This window comes from Ursus arctos, unplaced genomic scaffold (genome assembly GCF_023065955.2).
Source record: "Ursus arctos isolate Adak ecotype North America unplaced genomic scaffold, UrsArc2.0 scaffold_4, whole genome shotgun sequence".
Lineage (NCBI taxonomy): Eukaryota > Metazoa > Chordata > Mammalia > Carnivora > Ursidae > Ursus > Ursus arctos.
This window is the reverse complement of record NW_026623056.1, coordinates 16,717,622-16,738,444: the sequence shown is the minus strand read 5'-3', so window position 1 is coordinate 16,738,444 and position 20,823 is coordinate 16,717,622. Positions and strand designations below refer to the sequence as shown.

At 52.5% G+C, this 20,823-nt stretch overlaps 1 protein-coding gene and 2 non-coding genes across 20 annotated transcripts; all 3 read right to left on the bottom strand.

Moving 5' to 3' along the window:
• Positions 1–155: 155 nt before the first annotated feature.
• On the bottom strand, positions 156–19,771 carry EIF4G1 (eukaryotic translation initiation factor 4 gamma 1). 18 transcript variants are annotated; one of them, XM_026497444.4, is made up of 33 exons: positions 19,601–19,746; positions 18,724–18,780; positions 18,407–18,500; positions 18,022–18,108; positions 16,746–16,922; positions 16,421–16,520; positions 15,210–15,322; positions 14,303–14,395; positions 14,032–14,098; positions 12,914–13,744; positions 12,541–12,629; positions 12,260–12,446; positions 11,851–11,984; positions 11,567–11,725; positions 11,215–11,403; positions 10,826–11,023; positions 10,454–10,600; positions 9,989–10,225; positions 9,692–9,796; positions 9,410–9,569; positions 9,104–9,204; positions 8,402–8,504; positions 8,052–8,154; positions 7,604–7,836; positions 7,150–7,268; positions 6,857–7,029; positions 6,229–6,354; positions 6,013–6,094; positions 4,166–4,264; positions 3,918–4,052; positions 3,726–3,807; positions 3,445–3,585; positions 156–782 (listed from the first exon to the last, which is right to left on the bottom strand). In XM_026497444.4, the coding sequence occupies exons 3-33, from the start codon at positions 18,464–18,466 to the stop codon at positions 598–600; spliced, it is 4,815 nt and encodes a 1,604-aa protein (XP_026353229.3). In that variant the 5' UTR covers positions 18,467–18,500; positions 18,724–18,780; positions 19,601–19,746; the 3' UTR covers positions 156–597. The 18 variants fall into 18 exon arrangements, with proteins under 18 accessions (XP_026353229.3, XP_026353237.3, XP_048070880.2 ...); XM_026497452.4 differs by having other exon boundaries at positions 11,215–11,400; XM_048214923.2 differs by lacking the exon at positions 18,724–18,780 and having other exon boundaries at positions 11,215–11,400; positions 19,601–19,771.
• Positions 9,284–9,359, bottom strand: LOC113257065 (small nucleolar RNA SNORD66). The gene has a single exon (XR_003316815.1). It is a non-coding gene; the product is annotated as a small nucleolar RNA SNORD66 (small nucleolar RNA).
• LOC113257070 (small nucleolar RNA SNORD66) lies at positions 12,790–12,858 on the bottom strand. The gene has a single exon (XR_003316816.1). It is a non-coding gene; the product is annotated as a small nucleolar RNA SNORD66 (small nucleolar RNA).
• Positions 19,772–20,823: the final 1,052 nt, after the last annotated feature.

Sequence of the window (20,823 nt, the reverse complement as noted above, 5' to 3'; positions counted from 1 at the left end):
CCTCCGACCCCCACAATCATGGACAGGGGAAGAGGCAAGAGGGGTGCCAGGTTACAGGGAACAGTGCTACAGTGCCAGCTCTGGAAAGGAGGCTGCCCACCTATCCATACCCCTTCTCCAGAGGGAGCAGGCCATAAAGCAGGGAGGCAGTGAGCTTAATTGAATTCATGTTTAATAATTACAGGCACCGTGCCCCCCCTTCCCCCTGCCCAGGCAGCAGCAGGGGTGGTGCAGGGGCTGGGGCATATGCCCCCAGCAGCGAGGACGGCAGTCCCATGAGTGATTTTCAGAAAATAAAAAAGGACCCCGGGGGCAGGCGGTGGTGCCCCCCCACCAAGACACACCAAATTTCAAGACTTTATATATAATATATCTCTGTGCCCCAGGGGGAGGAGAGGGACACCTGGCAGCATCCTGGAGGGGGGGCCCCAGGCAGCCCCACGCCATCCTGCCTCTTCAGCCATTTTATTAGCTCAGACACATAGCACTACAGGCACCCACTGCCACCGCCGCTGCTGCCGCCCCCCCTGCAGTCCGGGCGGCTGGCCGGGCCATCCGAGTGTCCATGGGGCTCCAAGTCCCCGGCCCCACCCGCCTTCAGTTGTGGTCAGACTCCTCCTCCTCCGCCTCACGAAGCCACTTGAAGAAGGCTGTGACAGATTTAAGGGCCACGCCCTTGCCCTGTTGCTCAGCAGGGTCCTTGCTACTCTCCCAGCTGTAGAAGGCATCCTCTTTCACCACATCCTCGTCATACAGCGTGTCAAAGAACATCCGAAGCAGGTCTGCAGGCAGGACGACAGCAGTTAAGAGGAGTGCTACCCACAGCCACCCCATTCCATTCCCAGGCTCCACCACTGTTAAAACAAGGGCCTGACCCACCATCCCGATTATCTGTGTGTCTGACCATTCCAGAGTGACTAGGTGGGTCTCTAACAAGATGTTAATCTCATCATCTAAGAAACTGATGCATGGTAATGAGTCACAGCAAAACCTTACAAACCTGCCCAAGCTTCACCTCAGCAGCTTCACTCATGCTGTATTTAATGAGAAAACCATACACAGAACTGGTACTCCTCAATTCAGGAATGACGTGAAGTCCCAGATATATCACTCACCAAAGTCAAGGGTTTATAACCTGGCCCCCATTACAGATCCTGGCAAACTGTGGATCCCAATATCCTCTTATTTTCCACATATCTCCTGAACATACACATCCTCTCTGACCTTGACACTTTTACATGTGTTGCATCCTTTGCCAGAAACATCCTTTCTCTTGTCACCTCCCTACTGAATTTCTTTAGGCTCAACTCCAGCACCCCTTGCTCTGACCCTCTTTCTCCCCATCCTGGCTACTAGTTAAGCCTTCCCAAGCACTTGTCCTGTAAGCCCTGAACACAACCTATCCCATACCCCCACACTCCGCTGCCAAATTTTCCAAAAGCAAAGGGAGACCAAGTAGCGAATACATTTTCTTCTGAATAAAGAAAGCCTTGGATCTGGGTCCAGGCCTAGATGAAATAACAGCCATCTATGAGAAGCTGCAAGCCAGGTGTTCCTCGGGGTACACACACCCTCAAATCCACAACCACCACCACCCAGACCTATCCTACAGCAGCAGAGCATTTATCCCAAACTTGTGTTCCAAATTCCATGCACACCCACCCTGGGGACCCTACACAATCAATTACCCACTCTGCCCTATATTTTTGAGCCCAAGCTCCTCCCATCTAAACACAAAAGGCCTCCTTTACAACCACTATCTCTTACAGTCAAACAAAAGATTTTGTCTTTGGACAAGAAATTCACTAAATTCAAAGATTTTGTCTACACTTGCTGTTTTCCTTTCTTCGCTCTCTCAGTCAAGTATTACTCAGTCCTTTCCAATCCAGACTGCCCCTGCTCTACCAAATACTGTTTATGCCAAAGTGGCCTCCGGCACTAAATGTTCAGGTCTGCTCCTATGGAATTCTCAAGTAGCACCTAACATTACAAACCACTTCCCTCTCCTAAAATTACTTTGTCCTTTGTTCATAGGGCCCTGTCCTCCTCTGATCCCTACCTGTGGGTCCTCCACTTCCTCAACGTTCTATCCCAGGCTCTCATCACTCTTCCTCAGGCAATCCCATATCCTCTGGAGATTTGCATGTGTTGCCCTGTGCCAGCTTCTCACAGATCTGCCACCAACCCTGACCTCTTCCTTTCCAAATGAATTCCCATACCAAGCTGTCTACCTGACATCTCTTTTTACCCCCACCTAGGGACCGCAAACTCATTATGACCTAACTTAACCTGATCCAGTATTTCCAACTCCCCAGGCCAATGGTACCACACCATCCCCTCACCTGCTGAAAGCATCCTGAAAGTCATATAATTTCCTTGTTCTCATGACCTCTCCCACCACGCCAGTGTTAACTGTAACCACACAACTCTCAGCACCACTGCCGCCAGCAAGTTCGAGCCGCCAGCAACACAACCTGCTCCTAATTTGCTGCTCTTGCCATTTCCACATTCACCCCGTTCCAAACCACTCTTCCTACTAATGGCCAGGATGATCTAAAAACTAAAATCCCACAAAACTTTTTCCCGTCCTTCGGCTGAAGGCCAAAACTCGTCCCATGCTGTAGACAGCCCAGCAGGACCTGGCCCACGTCCATCTCTCCAGCCCCATCTTGCCTCACACACAACTCGCTGCTACGCTTGCCCACACTGGCCTTCCTGGAGTTCTTTTACCCGTGTCAAGTCCTTCCTGCCTCAGGGCCTTCCTTTACACACAGTTCCTTCATTTCAAGTATCCCCCTCACGTCTGTGGTTGTTATTTGGCTGCCATTTGTCAATTCCTTGTCATTTGGCTGCCGTTTGTCAATTCCCACTTGTTATCCCTTACACTAGGTGTCCCTAGAGAGCACCCCGCAGGACCCATCTTCCAACACTCATCACCACAGTTAGACTCCATGATAACACAGAACTGTGCTTGACTTAATCACTGCCAATGTCCCAGTGCCCTGGCATATACCTATTTGCCAAATGCAGAGTCTCAGGCATGTTAACCTAAACCTCAGTCTCCCGATATGGAATAGGGGATAACAACATATACTTTAAACAATAGTTGTGAGAATTAAATGAGGCAAGGAAAGAAAAGCCTCTCAGCCCCCTGCTAGGCCACAAGAGCACTGGGTACTTAGGTAAGTGTTACTGCTTTTCATCTCTGTGCTCCTGGCATCTAACAGCTGGCTATGCACAAAATGGCAGTCAGTTAGCCTTCAAAGCTGAGTCTTAACTCCTTCCATTTGTAGGCAAGGAAACAAACCCTTGCAAGGGGAAGAAATCAACCACCAGGGTGTTTTGCTCTCCAGGGACCACCCTCTTCCTTGGGTTGAGACCCTTTCCATGAGTGCCCCCTGCTGACAAGGCCCCCACCCCCACCCCCCGCAGCCTGGCTCTTACTGGCGGGCTGTTCTAAGGTCACTACAAGGGCCTGGAGAGCGTAGAGCGCCTGCAGCTCCTTCTGCTCATCACACAGGTATTTCTGTAGCAGTTTCGCTCGGGCTTTCAGCACCGCGACATCCACTCGGAGGGGCGTCTCAACTACAGGGAAGAAGACAGAGTTAAGTGGACTAATGCACCCTCAACCTGGTCCACAAATAGGAGGCAAAGACCGAAACCTCCCTCCCTCCATTTGCCTGCTGGGCCCACCCTTGCCCCACCATTTCCCTGGCTCCTCTTACAGATAATTGCAGAATAGCAGACAGTTGTCATGAGGGCTCGAACTAGTGTGTTGGATGCTACCTGCTGCTCACTCAGGTTGGCCTGTGCAGAGAGAAACAAATGGCCCGTGAGTTCTGAACTACGCCCCTGACCCGCACACCAAGAACGACCTCTCCTTTATCCCTCTTTCCCAACGCCTAGGGAGGCCATACCTCTATCCAGTCAAACACCCGCTGGTTACTGCTGCCCTCCTTCAGTAGCTTCTCCAGCTGCATGGTCAGCTCCTCGGAGGAGAGCATCCTTTGGCCAGGGGCTTCGGACTCCTCGCCCAAGGTATACTCCACCTTCTACAAAAGACCCCCAGTCAGGAGGTGAGTGTACCACATGGAGTGTGCGGAGGGAAGAGGAAGAAGAATGGCCAGTCCCAAATGCTAGAATTAGCCTAACTCCAGCCACAAACCTGTTCAGAGACGAATGCACTGACATCCTGGCCTTCAGGTAGAAATTCCTTCCAGCTGAGTCCAGCCTCTCGCCACAGTGTCCCCACCTTTTTGGGACCCTGGAAAATGCAAGACCAATTCAGCAAACTTCTCTCCCTCCCAGACCTAGCTCCATAAAGGTCACCCAACAAATATTTACTTAAAGGGCACTAGGTGCCTGCTAGGGGCTCAGAATGTTACAGAGGTGCCAAACAGGCACAGTCTCTCCATGCCTACAGGCTAGTACTGGACACAGACATCAGCCAAATGATCACCCAAAGACACAAGAAATCATCTACCACAGTGCCAGAAAACTGGAGGGGAGAGGGGCGGAGAATAGCCTAAGAGCCTCTACAGAAGAGGTCAATTAGCTTTCACAGAATTACCTTTACTGAAAAAGGTAAACCACCAAATCCTAACACCTCACCTCAGCCTTCCACACTCCTCCACACTTCTTTTTCTAAAAGAGCTTAGTTTTTCCTTATTCCAAGCTAACAAATGCTCATGGGAGAGGACAACTTCTAACAAATATGGCTTTTTGGTTACCAAGTCCAGAAAATTTTAAAAGCAGATATATCCCCCCACAACCCCACTGCAAATCAGAAATCCTCGCATCAACAACAGTCTGAGCCCATTTCTGTGAGGGGACAAGAGATTCTGAAGACATTACTCTTTTTTTTTTTAAGATTTTATTTATTTATTTGAGAGAGAGAGACAGCCAGCGAGAGAGGGAATACAAGCAGGGGGAGTGGGAGAGGAAGAAGCAGGCTCCCAGTGGAAGAGCCTGATGTGGGGCTCGATCCCAGAACACTGGGATCACGCCCTGAGCCGAAGACAGATGCTTAACGCCTGCGCCACCCAGGCGCCCCTGAAGACATTACTCTTTTAACAACAGATATTCAGGATGACATTAACCCTTAAGAAGACTACCGTAGCTCACAACTTTTAAAGATGCTCATTCTAAGGCCACTGAGTCATCTCACAGTTGATACATTTAAACAAATGACCCTAAGTCTTTTCTTTATTAACAGTGTAGCAATAACAGGTGCTATCACCTGCTGCACCACAGAGTCTATGAAATACACACTGGTTCAATTCGCCTCTCTCGCTTTTTTAAAACACAAACTGCCCTAATACAGGTTTCTACCTAGAAGGATGACCAGGACGCTGAAAGAACAATTCCTTTCCACTCAAGTCTTATCTGTCCAGGCCCCAGGGGCAGCTAACCTCTTGAAAGTACTCTTCCCAGCTCTCGAGACCACAGAGTGCCCCACCCACTTGCCTTTCCTGTTTCCCTGTGACATTTGCTAGTCACCACTTAGCTTTCACAAAAACAGTTCCAGCGCCCTCTGGGAAAGCTTTCCCTCATGAACGTCAAAGAGACACTCCTTTGCAACCCCACAGTACTCAAGACACTCCATTTCGACTATTTTATTTCACGCTTTACTTCACACTGTTTTTATTAAGCTGTCATTCTTTACTTTTCTCTTCTAGCTGGTTTCCTGTGTTTTATTCCCAGTGCCTAATATGTGGTTGGCAAATGTTTAAAAAAATGCTAGTTGAATCAATCAATCAATCAATCAATCAATCAAGGGCTTAAGATCTTAGATTGCCATTCTCCTCCAGTCTTGCCCAGAACTCATGACAGGAACTGGTCTGAGAATGCCAGCCCCGGTGCTTTCTTTCCCAGGTACCAACACAGCACTACCATCACCATTAAACCCCATCCCACCAAAGGACCAGAGTCATCAGGGTCACAGCAACCAGCCAAAACCGCATGGTGGGAGGAAAAGTCCCGACACATCACCCCCAAAAGACTCTCACTTACCATGCTTTTACACAGAAGCCCCAGGATCTCCATCAACAGGGAAGCAGCTTTGCCCAGGGGTCTCAGAGGTTTTGTAATCTCCCTACAGGGAAAAAAAATATAATGAGTGTTGATAGTCTCCAAAGCCCTGTCAGTACACTACCCCATCCCTCCCTAAACCCCGGCAACGAACCTGCCAATATATCCCTCCCCTGAATCCTACTAAAGAGGGCTTACCTGAACAGCTCCCCCATAGGTATCCCACCTTCCTGCAGAATGGGTGTTATGAGTTCTGCTAGGTAGAGCCACACATGGGGGATGTCAATTTCCATGTCTTCAGCCAATTCTAAGATTTCATACAGCCTACAAATGGAATTTAGAGTCAGGGCATTCCAGGGGCACCGGGGTGGCTCAGTTAGTTGAGCGTCCAACTCCCAATTTCAGTTCAGGTCATGATCTTGGGGTCCTGGGATTGAGCCCTATGTCAGGCTCCACGCTCAGCAGGGAGTCTGAGGGTTCTCTCCACCCACCCCCGTCTGTCTCTCAAATAAAAATAAACCTTTTTTTAAAAAAAAAGGTCAAGGAACTCTAGGAAACGCAAGCTGGACCCCCACCCTCCTTCTGGGGCAACATGGCATTGTTAAAGGATCGACTGTGGAGCCCCTCGAGAACACTTCCTAAACCTGGGACAATTATCTCAAGCTAAGGCCACACTCTTGCTCTCACATGGTATACCCTACCCCTGTCAAAAGTACGCTGACCAGGATGGCCTGAGGAACCCACACTCTTATCCAAGGTTGCATGGGTCCGACAAAGGAGGGAAGTCTGTGGGTATGTAAAAGTAGAAGGCCCTCAGGAGGCATACCCTTGGTAGTACTGAGCAGTGGAGAGATGCCCAGCAAGGAGCAGCTGGTGCAGCAGCCGCCCCATATGCTCACGAGCGATGGTGCTGCGCTCCAGTGTTGACTCAATGCCATGCCGCACAAAGATGAAGAGCAGGGAGGGTGAGGCCAGCTCCTGTACACACTGCATTGCCTCCTGCAGGGGTGCGGGCAGGAGGGAGAGGGCAGTCACCATGGGGTCCAGACCCCATACTCCATGCCTGTCAGCACATGTCCCGCCCACTCTGCTGTCACTCACACCCCACCCACTGCCTACCTTCATGTCATTGAGATGGAGGTATTCCTCAATGATGGCCTTGGATTTCTTCTCCAGCTCTTCCTCAGAAAGCGCAGCCTTCGGGGGGCTCACCGGGGGCAGGGTGGCTTCTCGCTTCACTGAAGGGGGAAGAACAAATTAGGTTTTGTTTTTTTTTAAAGACTATTTATTCGAGAGAGCCAGCGAGAAATAGAACAGGAGCAGAAGGGGAGGGGTGGAGAGGGAGGGAGGAGCAGACTCCCTGCTGAGCAGGGACCCTGATGTGAGGCTCAATCCCAGGACCCAGGGATCATGACCTGAGCTGAAGGCAGACGCTTAACCAACTGATCCACCCAGGTGCCCCATGGAGACTCTTCAGTTCTAATTTTCCTAGCAAGAAAGGCTTAGAGCTCTGAAGATTGGAGACTGGCTAGTCCCAAACCCATACCTTTCCCTTCCTTTCCCAGCCCCTTACCAGCATCTCGCCCGCGGTCCCGATCCTCTGTGAGGCTAGCTGCCTTGCGCAATCCCTCAGGCTGGGAGGGCCGCTCTCTACTCCGCTCCTCCACTTCCTTGCTGAAGCTCCGCTTGGTGGCAGGTGTCCGAGAGCGATCGAGCCGGTCCCCACGGTCACCTCCCCGTTCACTCCGCTCTAGGCGGTCTCCCCGGTCCCCAGCTTTCTCACCTCTTTCCCGACTCAAGCTACTCCTGGAGAAAAAACAGGCACGTCACCTCTCACCTGTACCACCTAGGCGGCTCTCTCGTATAGTTACCCGACATGCTGAGCGACCATCGGGCCTAGTTCCTGCCATCAGGAATGTGCCCCAATCTAGCTAGGGGCCTGAGCATTACAGGTGTGAGGATTCCTATGGCAACCACCAAAGCCCAATCACAGTACTCCCCGTGTGATGAACAAACCTCACCTCTGTACCACACGTCTGCTATCTGTGCTTTCTGTAGGCACTGCTTGTTGAAGGGCTGAGAAGCGGTTCAAGGTACTAGTAGCTGGACGAGCAGCTTCTGATGCTGGGGAGGCAGAAAGTCCAGATCAAAATCTCTTCCCACTTTCTTCCATTTTATCTCCTACTCACCAATTTAGGACACTCGGTCCTACACTCCCAACACGAACACCATTCATTCAGTCCCTAGTCCCAAGCATAGGCCTCCTGTTATTACCGAACCACTTTGTAGCAAAAGCCTCCCCTACAAACAAGGCTCTGCCTTCAAGAAAGAGGATTAACAGCCACCCAACTCTTTACAGTGGCCTCCATACCTGCATCAGAGGGCTTGGCTCCTGAGCCTCCACTGCTGCCCTTGCCCCAGCTCAATCGTCCTCCAGGTGCAAAGAGCTGGTTGTTAGAATCAATGGAGCCGGGCTGAGGAAGGAAAGGGATGGGAGAAATCATGAGTCTGATCTGGCCAAAGCCCACTACTACACAGTAGCAAATGGCCTAGACCAGGGGCCGGGCAAACTTTTCCTGTAAAAGGCCAAATAGTAAATACTTCAGGCTTTGCGAGCCATACAGTTTCTATTTCAACTATTCCACTCAGCCACTGTAGCACAAAAGCAGTCACAGACAATACTTAAAGGGAATCAATATGGTTGTGTTCTAATAAAACCAAGGACGCTGAAATTTACAATTTGAGTAATTTCATATCACATAATATCATCCACTTTATTTTTTTCAACTGTTAAAAAACCATTAAGGCTACTTGTTAGCTGTGGAATTAGAGAAGGAAAGAGTGGGCCAGATTTGCTGTGCGAGTTTGTTGACCACTGGCCCAGACATGTGAATACAACCCCTTGAGCTGGCAGTCCTGTCTCTAGCAATCTAACCAGTGAGAGGAAAAATTCAGCCGTCACCTTTCCAACTTAGAAAGTGAGGGGACCAAGATCCAAACCTAGGCTCAATGCCTGTTTGATCCCTCTTTACCCTCCCATGACCACCACCACTCCCTCCAATACAGCCCCTACCTTCGTGATCTTGGTGAGTCGTGAGGTGTCAATAGGGCGGCTGCCCTTGCTGATGGGGACTGTGTTCCAGCCACCATCATCCACAAGTGGGAGGCCACGGCCTGGGACAAAGAGAAGAGCATATTGCAATAATGAGTACCTCTTAGCACCCCTATCAGCTGGGGCCGCCTCCAGGCCCCCTTCCTCAGATCCTCAGTTCCATCATGTGGTCTCAGTGGCCCAGACACGTGGCACTAACAAGAAGTCATCAGTGGAAAGTTTAACCCCTCACCCTGCCCCCCTCCTCAATCTGAGCCTCAGACTCACTAATGGGTGGGCCTGGAGGGCCGCCCCGACGCTTGTCACTGCCCTTGGCCATCAGTTGCTGCACTTTTACGTGTTCCCAGTGCTCTTCCATCTCAGCCTCCTTATGGATCTGGTCAATGGTCTTGGGACCCTGGTCCCCACGGCGTGGCACCCAATTGCTCTGTGGGGACAGAAGGCCAGCCACAAGGTAATTATATCAGAAAGCCAGACAAAGCAATGCTGGGAACTGGGGGCTATAGCGTACAGGTAGCAGACCAGCAGTGGGAAGGAGAGGACACACACCCGTCGCAGATCCAGCACGTCTTGCAGCATAAAGCGGATTCGGGATGAAGTCTTCTTTTCCTTAATGATTTTTTCCATCTGGTTGAAATACTGATCCATTCGGGGCTAGGAAGAGGCAAAGGGATGAGGCCAGGAACTTGTAACACCTCAACTCCCAACTGTAGGCCCAGCCCCTCCTCAGACCCTCGGCTCCTGTGGCTCAGTGGCCCACACATGACAGCCCAACAAGGAGCCTGTGAGGGGACAGCAGGCCCCAGGCACTTTAGCCTGTGCCATTCCACATCCCAGGACCCTTACCTTGGCTTTTTCAAAGTCCAGATCTTTGCCAATGGTAGTGAGCAGACGACAAAGGCATTCAAGTGACTCTTCATCATGGTTCTTAAGGAGTTTAACCACACAGTCATGCATTATCGCCTCTGTTAACATCTTCAGCTTAAACAACTCCCCAATAAACTTGATATTCCCTAAAGAGCGCCGCCGGGCTATGTCTCGAGCCTCTTCCAACTCTTCTTTCAGGCGTCCCCGTTCTTCTGCCTGCCAGTTATAGAACAGAAATCCATCAAAAAGGTACCCAGACACTGGGCTAAAACCCTTCTATATTCCACTATCTGGATTCCTAACCCTAGCAGCAAGTATTCCTGTCTTAAGGCAGAGAAACCCCCAAAACACCATCACCCCCAGCCTCCTTTTACCTTCCCCCACCCCATTCTACAGCAAAGCAGCCACTAGGTGGGTGGACACTGGGTTGGCGCTTTCTCTTACCGTAGCAGCTTCATCCATTTCTTTTTGCTTCTTCTCAAAAACCTCATCATCATCTTTGTCTTTTTCAAACTCTTTTTGACATCGATTCAACAACAGTTTTCGGAAGTTCACAGTCACTGTTGGCTTTTCTGTAGTGGGCACTTTCAGCTGTATGTCAGAGAGAACGTCACATTTAGACTGGTCCCGAGTGGGGAGGCCCTCTAAGAGTCTTTAGCTACCTAATGCAGAAGACCCTTGGCCCCCACTCTGCTGCCTCCTGGCTGCCATCAACAGCACAGGCTGGAAGAGAACCAAGAAGCTGGACTCAAGGAGTCTCAGGAAGAAGAGAAATAGGAAACTAGACCACAAGGTTTAGTAACAGTGGAAACTAACCGCCATGAGGCAGCGGCACATGTTGGCATAGGCCACAGAGAAGTTGGGCTCTGAAATGGCCTTCTCGAAGATAAGGTCAATGACCCCTTTGAGGCGTTCCTCGGTGTCAATGGCCAGCTGTGTCACCTGCTTCATCAGCTGCTGGAACATCTGGGGTGTCAGCTTATTCAGGATGGAGCGCACCCTGCGGAACAGGTCCTGGGAGAGGGGACAGAGAAGACACAGAATCCAGTGAGTTCTCAGAAGAAGGGGTCACTGGGAGGGATGGGAGACGGTAGTATGGACTCGGGTAGCCACTAGTGATAAGGATGACAGAAACAAAGAGGGCAGAGCTGGAAGGCAGACCTTGAAGAGAAGAAACAGAGAGCAAAGGCAGCACTGGCCAGTACCTGGGTTTTGCTGCCATCAGCATCCTCTTCCCCTCGATCCTTATCAGCGGCCGTCCGCTTGCTGCTGGGTTTCCAGGCTTTCTCTGCTTTGTTCAATTTTATATCTTCAGTCATTAACACTGTGGCGATGATCTTGCGGGGCTCCTTTCGGGGACCCTGCTGAGAGCGCCGGGGTCCCAGACCAGCCTGCTAAGCAAGGGGTGAGGCCGAGTGAAGACACAGAGCAAGTCAGCACAACCTGTGACACTGCTTCCACACATCACCAGGGCAGAGTCCCCCTCCCCCCAGCAAGACAAGGGAGCCAGCCCCCAACCCCCCATGACCATCTGTCCCTCTAGCCAGTCCCACTCACCGGCCCTCGGGGAAGCTCCCCACCTGGCCCACCCCTTGGGGGCCCACGGTTGCTGAGGGCTGGTCGGCCAAGGTTGGCAAAGGAAGGAGTGAAGTCTGGACCACAATTTATGCCTTGAAGTCTAGGGGGGTCCAGTGGCCGCAGTGGTGTTTTATTGGCCTGCAAAGAGGAAAGGGAAGGCATGAGAAACAGGCTATGGCTCCTGACTATTCTTTCAGGACCTCAGGCTCCTCCCCCAGCCAGCCAGCCAGCCCAAACGGACCCTCCCCCTCAAGTCTACCAACCTTATCCAACACCACATCGCTGATATGGGGCAGGCCCTCCGGCTTCTGCATACTGGCAAAGATGAACTGAAAGCCAAGTAGGAACTCACGGTCATAACGCTTTTTCTCCTCAAGGTTTAGAGGCTTCCACTGATCTACGAGGAAGACAAGATGAACCAATCATACCTTTGTGTCCTGGGGCCCTGGCAAGAATACCCAACCCCTCTCAACCCTGACTTTAGCATACCTTTTTTTTTTTTTAAAGATTTTATTTACTTAAATTTGAGAGAGATAGTGCGAGTGAGCAGAGTGAAAAAGAGAGCACAAGTGGGGTGGAAGAGCAGAAAGAGAAGAAGAAGCAGGCTCCCCACTGAGCAAGGAGGCAGGTAGACACTTAACCAACAGAGCCACCCAGGCACCCCCAGCATACCTGACTTATACTCATACTTCTGTTCCCCGGGCTGGATGTTCTCAGCATTGTGAATTTTGTCTTCCTTTGAGTCCCAAGTCTCGTCTGCTTCCTCAGGCCTCGGGGGTGCACTGTTGCCCTCAGGCTCTGGACCAGGACTGGTGCCCACAGGAGGCTGATTCTCCACTTCTGGTACTCCTGGGCTCACCTGTAACCAGAGAACATTCCATTTTGGTTGCAGTATGACTAGTGTTCATACCCAAACTCTGCCCTCTCTCCTCCATTACTTTCTGCTCCCTTACCTCCTTGAAGGCATCTAGAAGGTCTCCCACAGCCTCCTTCTTATTGAGCTCCTTAATTTTCCGTCTCTTCTTTGGCACAGACACCGCCACTATTTGGGGGATAAAAAAAATGGGAATAACTTAGAGAGTACCCCTAATCCCTGGGGTAATAAACCAAAAAAAAAAAAAAAAAAGCAGCTACTCTACAATACTTCCTCTTTCCATTACATTTACTCTAGACTTAAAATTCTTTAACTCTTGGAATTTTATCTCTTAGGCTCCATCAAAAGGCTTCTATGACCCAGACACAGTGACACAAATGAGAGGTCATCAATAAAGAGAAAAAAACCACACCTTCTGGCCCACCCCACTTCTGCATCCAGCCACACCTTACCTTGGGTGGTGGCTGCTACCTCCGAAGTCTGAGACAGGTGGGCTGCAACAGGGGTGCTCTCTGGGGGGAGAAGTTCCTCTCCTCCCTTCTGACCTTCAGCATCTCCTGCTTCTCCTTCTTCTTCCTCTTCTTCCTCTTCCTCCATTTCCTCCTCCTGTGCTGGGGAAGTAGCTGGAGGAGCCATAGCTGGAGTGGCAGAGACGACGGTGGGGGGAGCCACTGCTGCTGTAACCTCCTTGGCCTGCTCCTTTGGCTCACTGACTGGGCTTAAGTCCACAGCTGGTGGCGAGGGGGCTCCGTTGAGCAGTTCCTCAGGTTGGGCAGTTGGAGCAATGGGCATGGGGGATTCGGAGGGACAAGCTGGGGGAGGGAGAGGAGCAAGCTCTGGGCTCGACTCCACCTCTGGTTCCAGATCCTCAGATGGGACAATGCCATTCGGTTCAGGAAGAATTTCCTCTTTGTGAGATGCAGAGGGGGTGGAAACCTGGAGAGGACTGGAAGAGAACTCAGATTCTGGAATCGGTTTGCTAAGTGTCACTTCTACTTCCAGTATGGGTTCAGCGAGGGGAGTGGGTTCTGGAGAGAGGCAATATGGCTCCCCAGTTTCACGGGGCATTGGGGTGGATTCTTCTACAGACATTTGGATCATCCCCGTTGTCACGGTGTCCCCAGGAATGGAGAGGACTGCGAGATTAGGCTCAGACCCCGGTTCCAAGATTGGGGGTGGTGATGGGGTCGGACAAGGCGATGAAGGCTGGGATTCTGAAGGGCTGTGTTCTGGGCCAGGCAGCCCGGGCCGGCTCCCAATGATTGCTCCCTGGGACCGGTCATCTGCACCGCAGGAAAGAAGACAAGTAATTAAAGGCAAGTCTTCACTGCTGTTGTTCCTCCTCCTCCCAGCTAAGATATTCCCAACCTAACACCCACCCCCACAATCTTATTCCACCTAAGCCTTTTCCCTTCTCACCCAACATGTGATCCACTCGCAAAATCCCACTACTTACTAAAACCTAAGGTCATTCTTCTCTGACACCCAGGTCAAGTTACTCCACCTCCTCAGCATTTGAAATTGTCACAAGCCCTTCCCCATAAAAGTTCTGCCCCACCTGCTTACCTACCTGGCCGGACAACAACAGCAACCTGGGGTGTCTCCCCATTAGCCTGAGGCTCCAGACCGCCTCCCGTCTGCAGGACACAAAGGGTTACCAAGTTTGCCCTGAAGAGGCCCACAACCCTTCTCTATTAGAGCCATTTCTACTTTAACTCTGCCTAAAAATCCAGGAAAGCAGGGAAAGAAATCCCTTAGTTGAAAGAAAAGATCAAAGGACTTGGGAACCCAGGTCAGAACAGCCATCCTAGCCAGGGCCTCACTCAAAGATCAGACAATACCTGGGGAGGGGTGGGTGTGGAGGCAGTGCGGGCCCCAGACATGATCTCCTCCGTGATATCCTTCCCTCCTTGGTTTGGATCTCGAATTCGGATCTGGGGAAAGAAAGCTCCAGGATGAGTGGGAAACAGGAGGAGCCCACCTCTCCACCCTGCCCCACTCCTAAGACTCCAGGCCAACCCCCCACCCCCCACTGGGAAGCAGGTGGGTGGGAGCCAGGAACCCCATGAGTTCTACTGTCAACCCATCCAGCTCATCTTGTACTTCCTACCCCGGCCCCCACCCCTAAGAGACCCTTGACCTCACAGAGCAACCCCGTACATCACAATGCCCCTCCCTCCCTCAGCCCTGCCCCACCAACAGTCCCCAAGTCACTGGCTGCACACCATGGGGCCCAGGACCCCCATCTAGCACCCATACAGCTCACTTGTGGCTAGTCTGCCTGATCTCTGGGGGCAGGGCCCAGATCCAGTGGGTGGAGCCAGGGTGACTCAGCGGCTTCCCCAGCCCTGGCACCCTATTCTGGGCACCACGCCCAGGGCTTGAGGATTGAGCAGAGGCGGAGGCCTCAAGAGCTTCCAGGACTGGGAGGTGGGGGGTGGGGCCACAGAAAACAAACCATTTCCAAGACAAGCCACCAGAAACCCAAAACCAAATACAGATCTTATGGACCCCCAGAACCTGGGTCTCTCAGGAACTCCCACACTAGTCTCTTTAGTTGTCCCATGAGCCACTTCTACACCGGAAGTCTTACTTCTAACAAAGAACCTGAGCACTTCACAGATCTCCACTCTCTAACCACTCCCAGCTGAAGATCTCCTTCCTCAACTTTCTGCTCCCTGACCCACAATGTGCCTGACCTTGATTCTCCCTTTCCCACATGTCCCAGAGCCCCTTGCTGCTACTCACGGTCTTCCGCTCCCTCTTGGGAGCAATCTGGGGTGGCTGGTTCATCAAAACTGGGGCGGGGGCCACACCAGTGGGAAACTGCTGCACACCCTGGGCTGGGTAGTAGGCGCCAGCTTAAGGGGGGGGCACAGAAAGGAAGAATGGTGGCAGCGTCAGGGCCCAACCACATACAAACGCCTGCTTGAATGCCTCCCATCCCCAGAACCTCTCATCACCCACAGCCGGCCCCTTGCTCTGCCCCACCCACCTCCCCAAGGGAATGAGGTGTCTATCAAAGCTGGGGAACCAGTCTGAACTGCGTTTACAAGAATTCCTGACACTGACATACACACACCTCGTAGACAGGCACTCCTTCCCCACCACATACCAGCTACCACTACCAGGACTTCTGTTTCTCTTCTACCCTATAAGGTATTATGTATGCCCCCAACCCCCAGCAACACACACACATGTATTCTGAGGGAGCAGCAACTACTTAACCTAAAACAGAATCAGGTCTTTGGCTGGGAATGAGTAAAACAGATTTGCCAACCCAGTTCCACTCAACCTGAGTCCAGTTCCAGTCTCCAGCCCTTTGCTAAGGGGCAAGGAAACAAAGAGTAACATTATGAACCAGGCCCAGGATGTGGAAAAATTAATTCCTTAAAGCAATGGTCTCCAAAATGGGATGTGTTCTTTAATCTCATCCATAATCTCCACTTGTTTTTGACAAGCAACGTTAAGTGTGTTCTTTAAATGATGCATACGTATAAACAAACAAAAACATACATGTATTAGAGGTACATACTCAAAATTTTTCCTGATAGATGATCAAAAAATTTTGGAAACCACTGCCATAAAGAACAGACTAATCCTTTCCTAGAATATAAATGAAAAACAGCTACAAAACCTCCCAAATCCACATTACATGGGCTCCCACCAACCATGGAACAAGTGTCACAGGGAACGTTTACTAAGAGGCCCTCAAACTTGTGCCTGATCCTATATTCTTAGACAGAGGGAGGAATCCCAACTCTTACCAATGGGACAAAACACTCCCTGCCCCCCAAATCCCCACCCAACACCGATTTCACATTAAGCACCAATTCCTACTACCTACTAACCCTATCATTTTTAGACTGAGGAATGAGCCTAGGAAGGGTCTAGGAATTCGCAGGTGAGTTTAGATGCTCCCTGGGACTCACTCTCACCTGACTCCCTCCCCTGCTTACCGTAAGTCCCAAACTCTGTAGGGCTTGCACCCGGATAGAAGCCTGGGGCTCCTGGCTGTACAGGATACTGCTGTGTCGGTACAACATATGTGGAACGCCCCTGGTGGGGAAGGGGGAGGAGGAGGGGAGAGGAGTTGAGGGAGCTATGAGTACCATATCAGACTACAAAGAGAATGCAGAGCAAGACAGGACAAGCCACTGTGGGCAATGACCAGAAGGAAGTCCCACTTCTGCAGAAGAGATGGGAGTGGAGGGTCAGGGTAGGGGAGAAGAGGGTTGGGGTGTAAGGTTCCATGGCTTCCAGCCCCCAAGCCTCCAACCTCACCTGTCCAGGGATGTAGTAGGCCCCTTGGGAGGCTGAGTAGGAAATCTGGGAAGGGATCATCATTACTTGGGATCCAGCAGGGTAGACATGGGCAGCTGGGCCAGGGCGGGCGGGGGCTGCACTCTGCACTCGGGTGGCTGCACTGCTCGGGGGCTGGGCCCGGCTAGGGTAGAAGTGCTGTCAAGAGGGAGGAAGGCAGTTGGTGTTGGGAAAGGGAGGAAATGGACAGCAAAATGGCCACTCCACAATGTCTCTAGTCTGGAGAGAAGTACTGGGGGCTTTGGAGCATGGGGGCCAATCCTAACTCACCTGACCAACTGATGGTTAAGTGGCCTCTTGTACTCACGCGTACCCTTCACATTCAGATATGCGCTTTGCACTCTATGAATATTTATTTACTCCCTCACTGCCGTGCATACTCATGTCACCTCTACCAGGCTACCCCCTCTGCAAAGGGTTCCTAACACCCAGATGCATCATGCCTAAGTAAAACCCTTTTGGGCAACATACTCCCCAGCATGCACTGCTCCACCCTAAGGTACAGAGGAGCTGACCACTAACATGCAAGTCTCCCAGTTCCCAGATATGCACTCTGCCAAGATCTAGCCCCTAACATGCATCGGTCAGCATCAGACTGAGGACCTTAGCAAACATGTCTCCACCCTGAAGACCCCGTCCCTGTGTCTAGCCCCTGACTAGGGTGGAAGTTAAGGGTGAGACCACAAGAAAGGGTCCAGGATTAGCAAAGGAGTATTACCTGCAGAGACCTGAATCCTCCCTGAGAGCACATGGGGACAGGAAAGAAGAGAATTATCCCCAAGGTGATGGGGGGGGTGGAAAATGAAGGAAGTAGGACAAGAATGCTCCCACTTAGGAAGAATTTAGGGAACAGAGAAAGGCAAGAACCAGCGGGAGTATTTATCTCGCCAGAGTGTAAAGAGAAAGAAGGGAAGGGGAATGGAGCACTCAACCTCCCAGGAAAAGGAGGAAATAGGAAAACAGGAGTTGGCAGCAGGGCCCAAAGCACTGCTCCCAATTCTCAAGGCACCAGGACCCCTAGTAATGCCACCCCCACCGACTCCATACTCCCCAAGGGGCCAGCCACGGTAAGTAATCAACAGCACAAAGTGCAGAGCCGCATGAAAGAACACTGAGCAACTGTCAGGAAATTGGGGCAGGTACAGGGCCTCCATAGTTTCCATCCTAGGCCCAAACTGGCCTAAGCTTTCCATGGCTCCCACCCAGGCCCCCTACTCCCCTCCCCACAGCCCCTCACCTGGCGGGGCTGAGAAGGCGTGTTCATTTGTGTCGCTTGTGGCGTACTGAACACCACCGGTGCTGTCTGCCCCGGGGGAAACGCTGGCTGAAGGGGGGAGACCAGAGTTCAGCAAGAGGGGAAACCCGGGTGGGGCAGAAACCTAAGCTGGTAAAGTAAGGGGAGCAGACCTGTGGCAAGAGCTTCGGCAGTCCACATGCCCCCTCTTCCCCATGACAGCCCCTGGGAACAGCCCAGGGGCCCTGTCTCAATTTGGCAGCAGGAAGCTGCACTTTGCCCTGACACAGATGGGGGTGGGAAAATCCAGAGGTTGGAACCTGTTCCTGACCAGCTGCCTGATCTCCCCCACCCCCACCCCAGTCTCTACTAATTCCTCCCTAATTACCTGTGGGAGTCCAGGGGACGGGGCAGGTGGGGGGCCTGTGGGCTGTGGAGCTTTGTTCATTTCATTTGGTGCCACATCAGGGTCCCCCCAGCACCTGTTGGGAAAGAGTGGAGCTCGGAAAGGGGAAGGCACCCAAGCTTAAGGCAAATGGAGTGGGGGAGGGGTTGAAGCAAGGGCTGGGTCCTACACCGAGTCCCGGAGGCGCGAAGGGGGTGAAGGAGCAGAAAAGATTCATCTTACGTCCCCACCAACACGTTGTCAAACCCGCATCACCTCCAACCACCCCCCTGGTCTGCTGAAACAGCCCCCTCACTCACCCCCTCGGTTAAGAATAAGTCCACGGTGCGGCCTACAGGTTCTGGGCATCCGAGGGCCTGGGGTTGGGAGGTGAGGGGTATCAACCTGGCTCCGCGGGGCCCAAGACCAACCAGACCGGAAATTCCAGGTCTCGCTGGCACCAGGCTCCCGGATCACAAACGGAGCTAGCAGCTTCGGCCGTGGTGTCCCCACCCCCCACCTGGGGACACCGGGTTCGGGGCCAGGCCCAGGGGCACACAAGGCACGCCTGCTGCGGGTGGCCGCGGGGGCACCCTCACGGGGCCAGACGCGAGGCCTGCCGCCGCCCAGGAGCGGAGGCCAGGAAGGGCGGGAGTCGGGCCGTAAAAGGCCAGGCGGGCGGCGGCCGAAGAGGAGCCGGTTCCTAGCAAGTGAGGGTCGGCCCGGAGGGCGGGCGGGGCCGGGGGCTCCTCCCTGCCCGCCGCTGCCGCCTCCCTCCCCTGCGCCCTCCCTGCGCAGCGCCGGCCAGTGCCAAAGAACAACGTGTCACTTCCCGGCGGCCGGGCCGCAAAGGGGGGAGGGGGCGGTGGGCCGGGAGCCGCGGTGCTTGCGCCTGCGGGGCCCCCTCGGGTCAGGCCGAGGTGGCACTTCGCGGCCGGCAAACCCGGCACCCTACCATCCCGCGGGGGCCGCATATTCCGACCCCGCGCTCCCCCACCCCCACCCAGCAACCAGGCCGGGCCAGGCCGGGCACACGTGGGCCAGGGATCGGGCCCTGGCGGGCCGGGGCCCGGGCTTGGGCCGCGGGGCCAGGGCGCCGGGGCGGCTGCGCAGGGTGGCCGGTCCCGGCCCGGATGGCGGCGGATGCGGGGGGAGGGGGTGGGGGGGCCGGGTCGGGCCCGGACATGGCGGCTTTACCTTCAGTCTCCTTCAGTCCGCGCGGCCGAGCCCCACGCAGCCGCACAGACGTAGTCCACAACCATTTCCGGCTCCCCGCACAGATCCCGCTCGGCGGCCACCGCTTCTCCGCAGGCGCAGCCGGCGCCCCCACGTGACCGGCGCAGAGGGCGGAGCTGCGCCCGGTGCCGCGGAGTACAGAAGATTTGCCCCGCCTCGTCATGTGATAGTCACTGCCCGCCCCCGTGTCCCCTCCCGAACTTTGGAACTTCTAGACCGACCCCCCTCTGCGTCTCTGTTCCGCGGTTCTTTAGTTCATTCATTCTTTGAACAAGCATTTATTGAGTGCATACTAAGTACTAGGCGAGTGCTGGCGGCGGCGCGGGGCGGGGGGGCGTGCTGAGAATACCGAAATTTATTGAAGACTCAGTCCTGCCTAAATAAATCATGATACAAATATGAAAAGAAAAACAAATTATGCAGCCTTTGAAAATAAAGTGATTGAAATACCTATTCAACTGAATGCCAGGCTAAAAGGACTGAAACATTCTAAGGAATTAATACTAGTAAATTTGCCTTGGGAAGATCAGCCACTCCCAGGGAGGGACAAAATCAATCATGGAAAGTTCAGAATAATGATGGAAGAAGTAAACCCAAAACTCCTGCCCTGCAGCCAAAAGGTTTTTGGCACCAGGAGGAATCGTCCTAGAGCCAAATCCACGTTACTCAGATAGTCTAGGTTTTAATCCAAAACTCTGCTACTTTCCAGCCATGTACCTACTACCTACCTACTTAATAACTGTTGTAAAATGGGAAGATTTGAAACCAGGCAGTCTGGCTCAGTCCAAGCTTTTAACCTCTGTGCTTTCTCTCACAGTGATAACATCCATACTATTGGATTGTGAAGATTAAAGGCGTTAATTATGTGAAAAGGGCTTGAAACAGTGCTCATGTACATGGCAAAGACACTCTTGTGCACGATCTGTGGGTGTGGGTGTGTGCATGTGCACACATAGTCTCAGAAGGTAAGAAAACACTTTCTCTGTACCAATGGTAACATGGTCATTTAATATATATATATGACCTATGTAATCTCAATCTCCACAATTTCCTATAAAACAGATTGCATTCTTCCCATTGTATATGAGGAACTGAAGCTCCAAAGGAGAGCGAAATAGATTCACGGAGGAGGAATCCTACATAGTGAGGATGAAAACTCAGATCTAGTGTTCTGCGACTCTTCA

Bases quoted from the DNA above. Each gene is read 5' to 3' on its own strand.
- EIF4G1 (XM_026497444.4), bottom strand. From the start codon at position 18,466: ATGAACAAAGCTCCACAGCCCACAGGCCCCCCACCTGCCCCGTCCCCT. The intron at 9,205-9,409 runs GTGAGTCTGAGG...TCTTTGTCCCAG, and splicing joins CCCTCCAGGCCCACCCATTA to GCCGTGGCCTCCCACTTGTG. The intron at 6,095-6,228 runs GTAAGCCCTCTT...TTTTCCCTGTAG, and splicing joins CCTATGGGGGAGCTGTTCAG to GGAGATTACAAAACCTCTGA.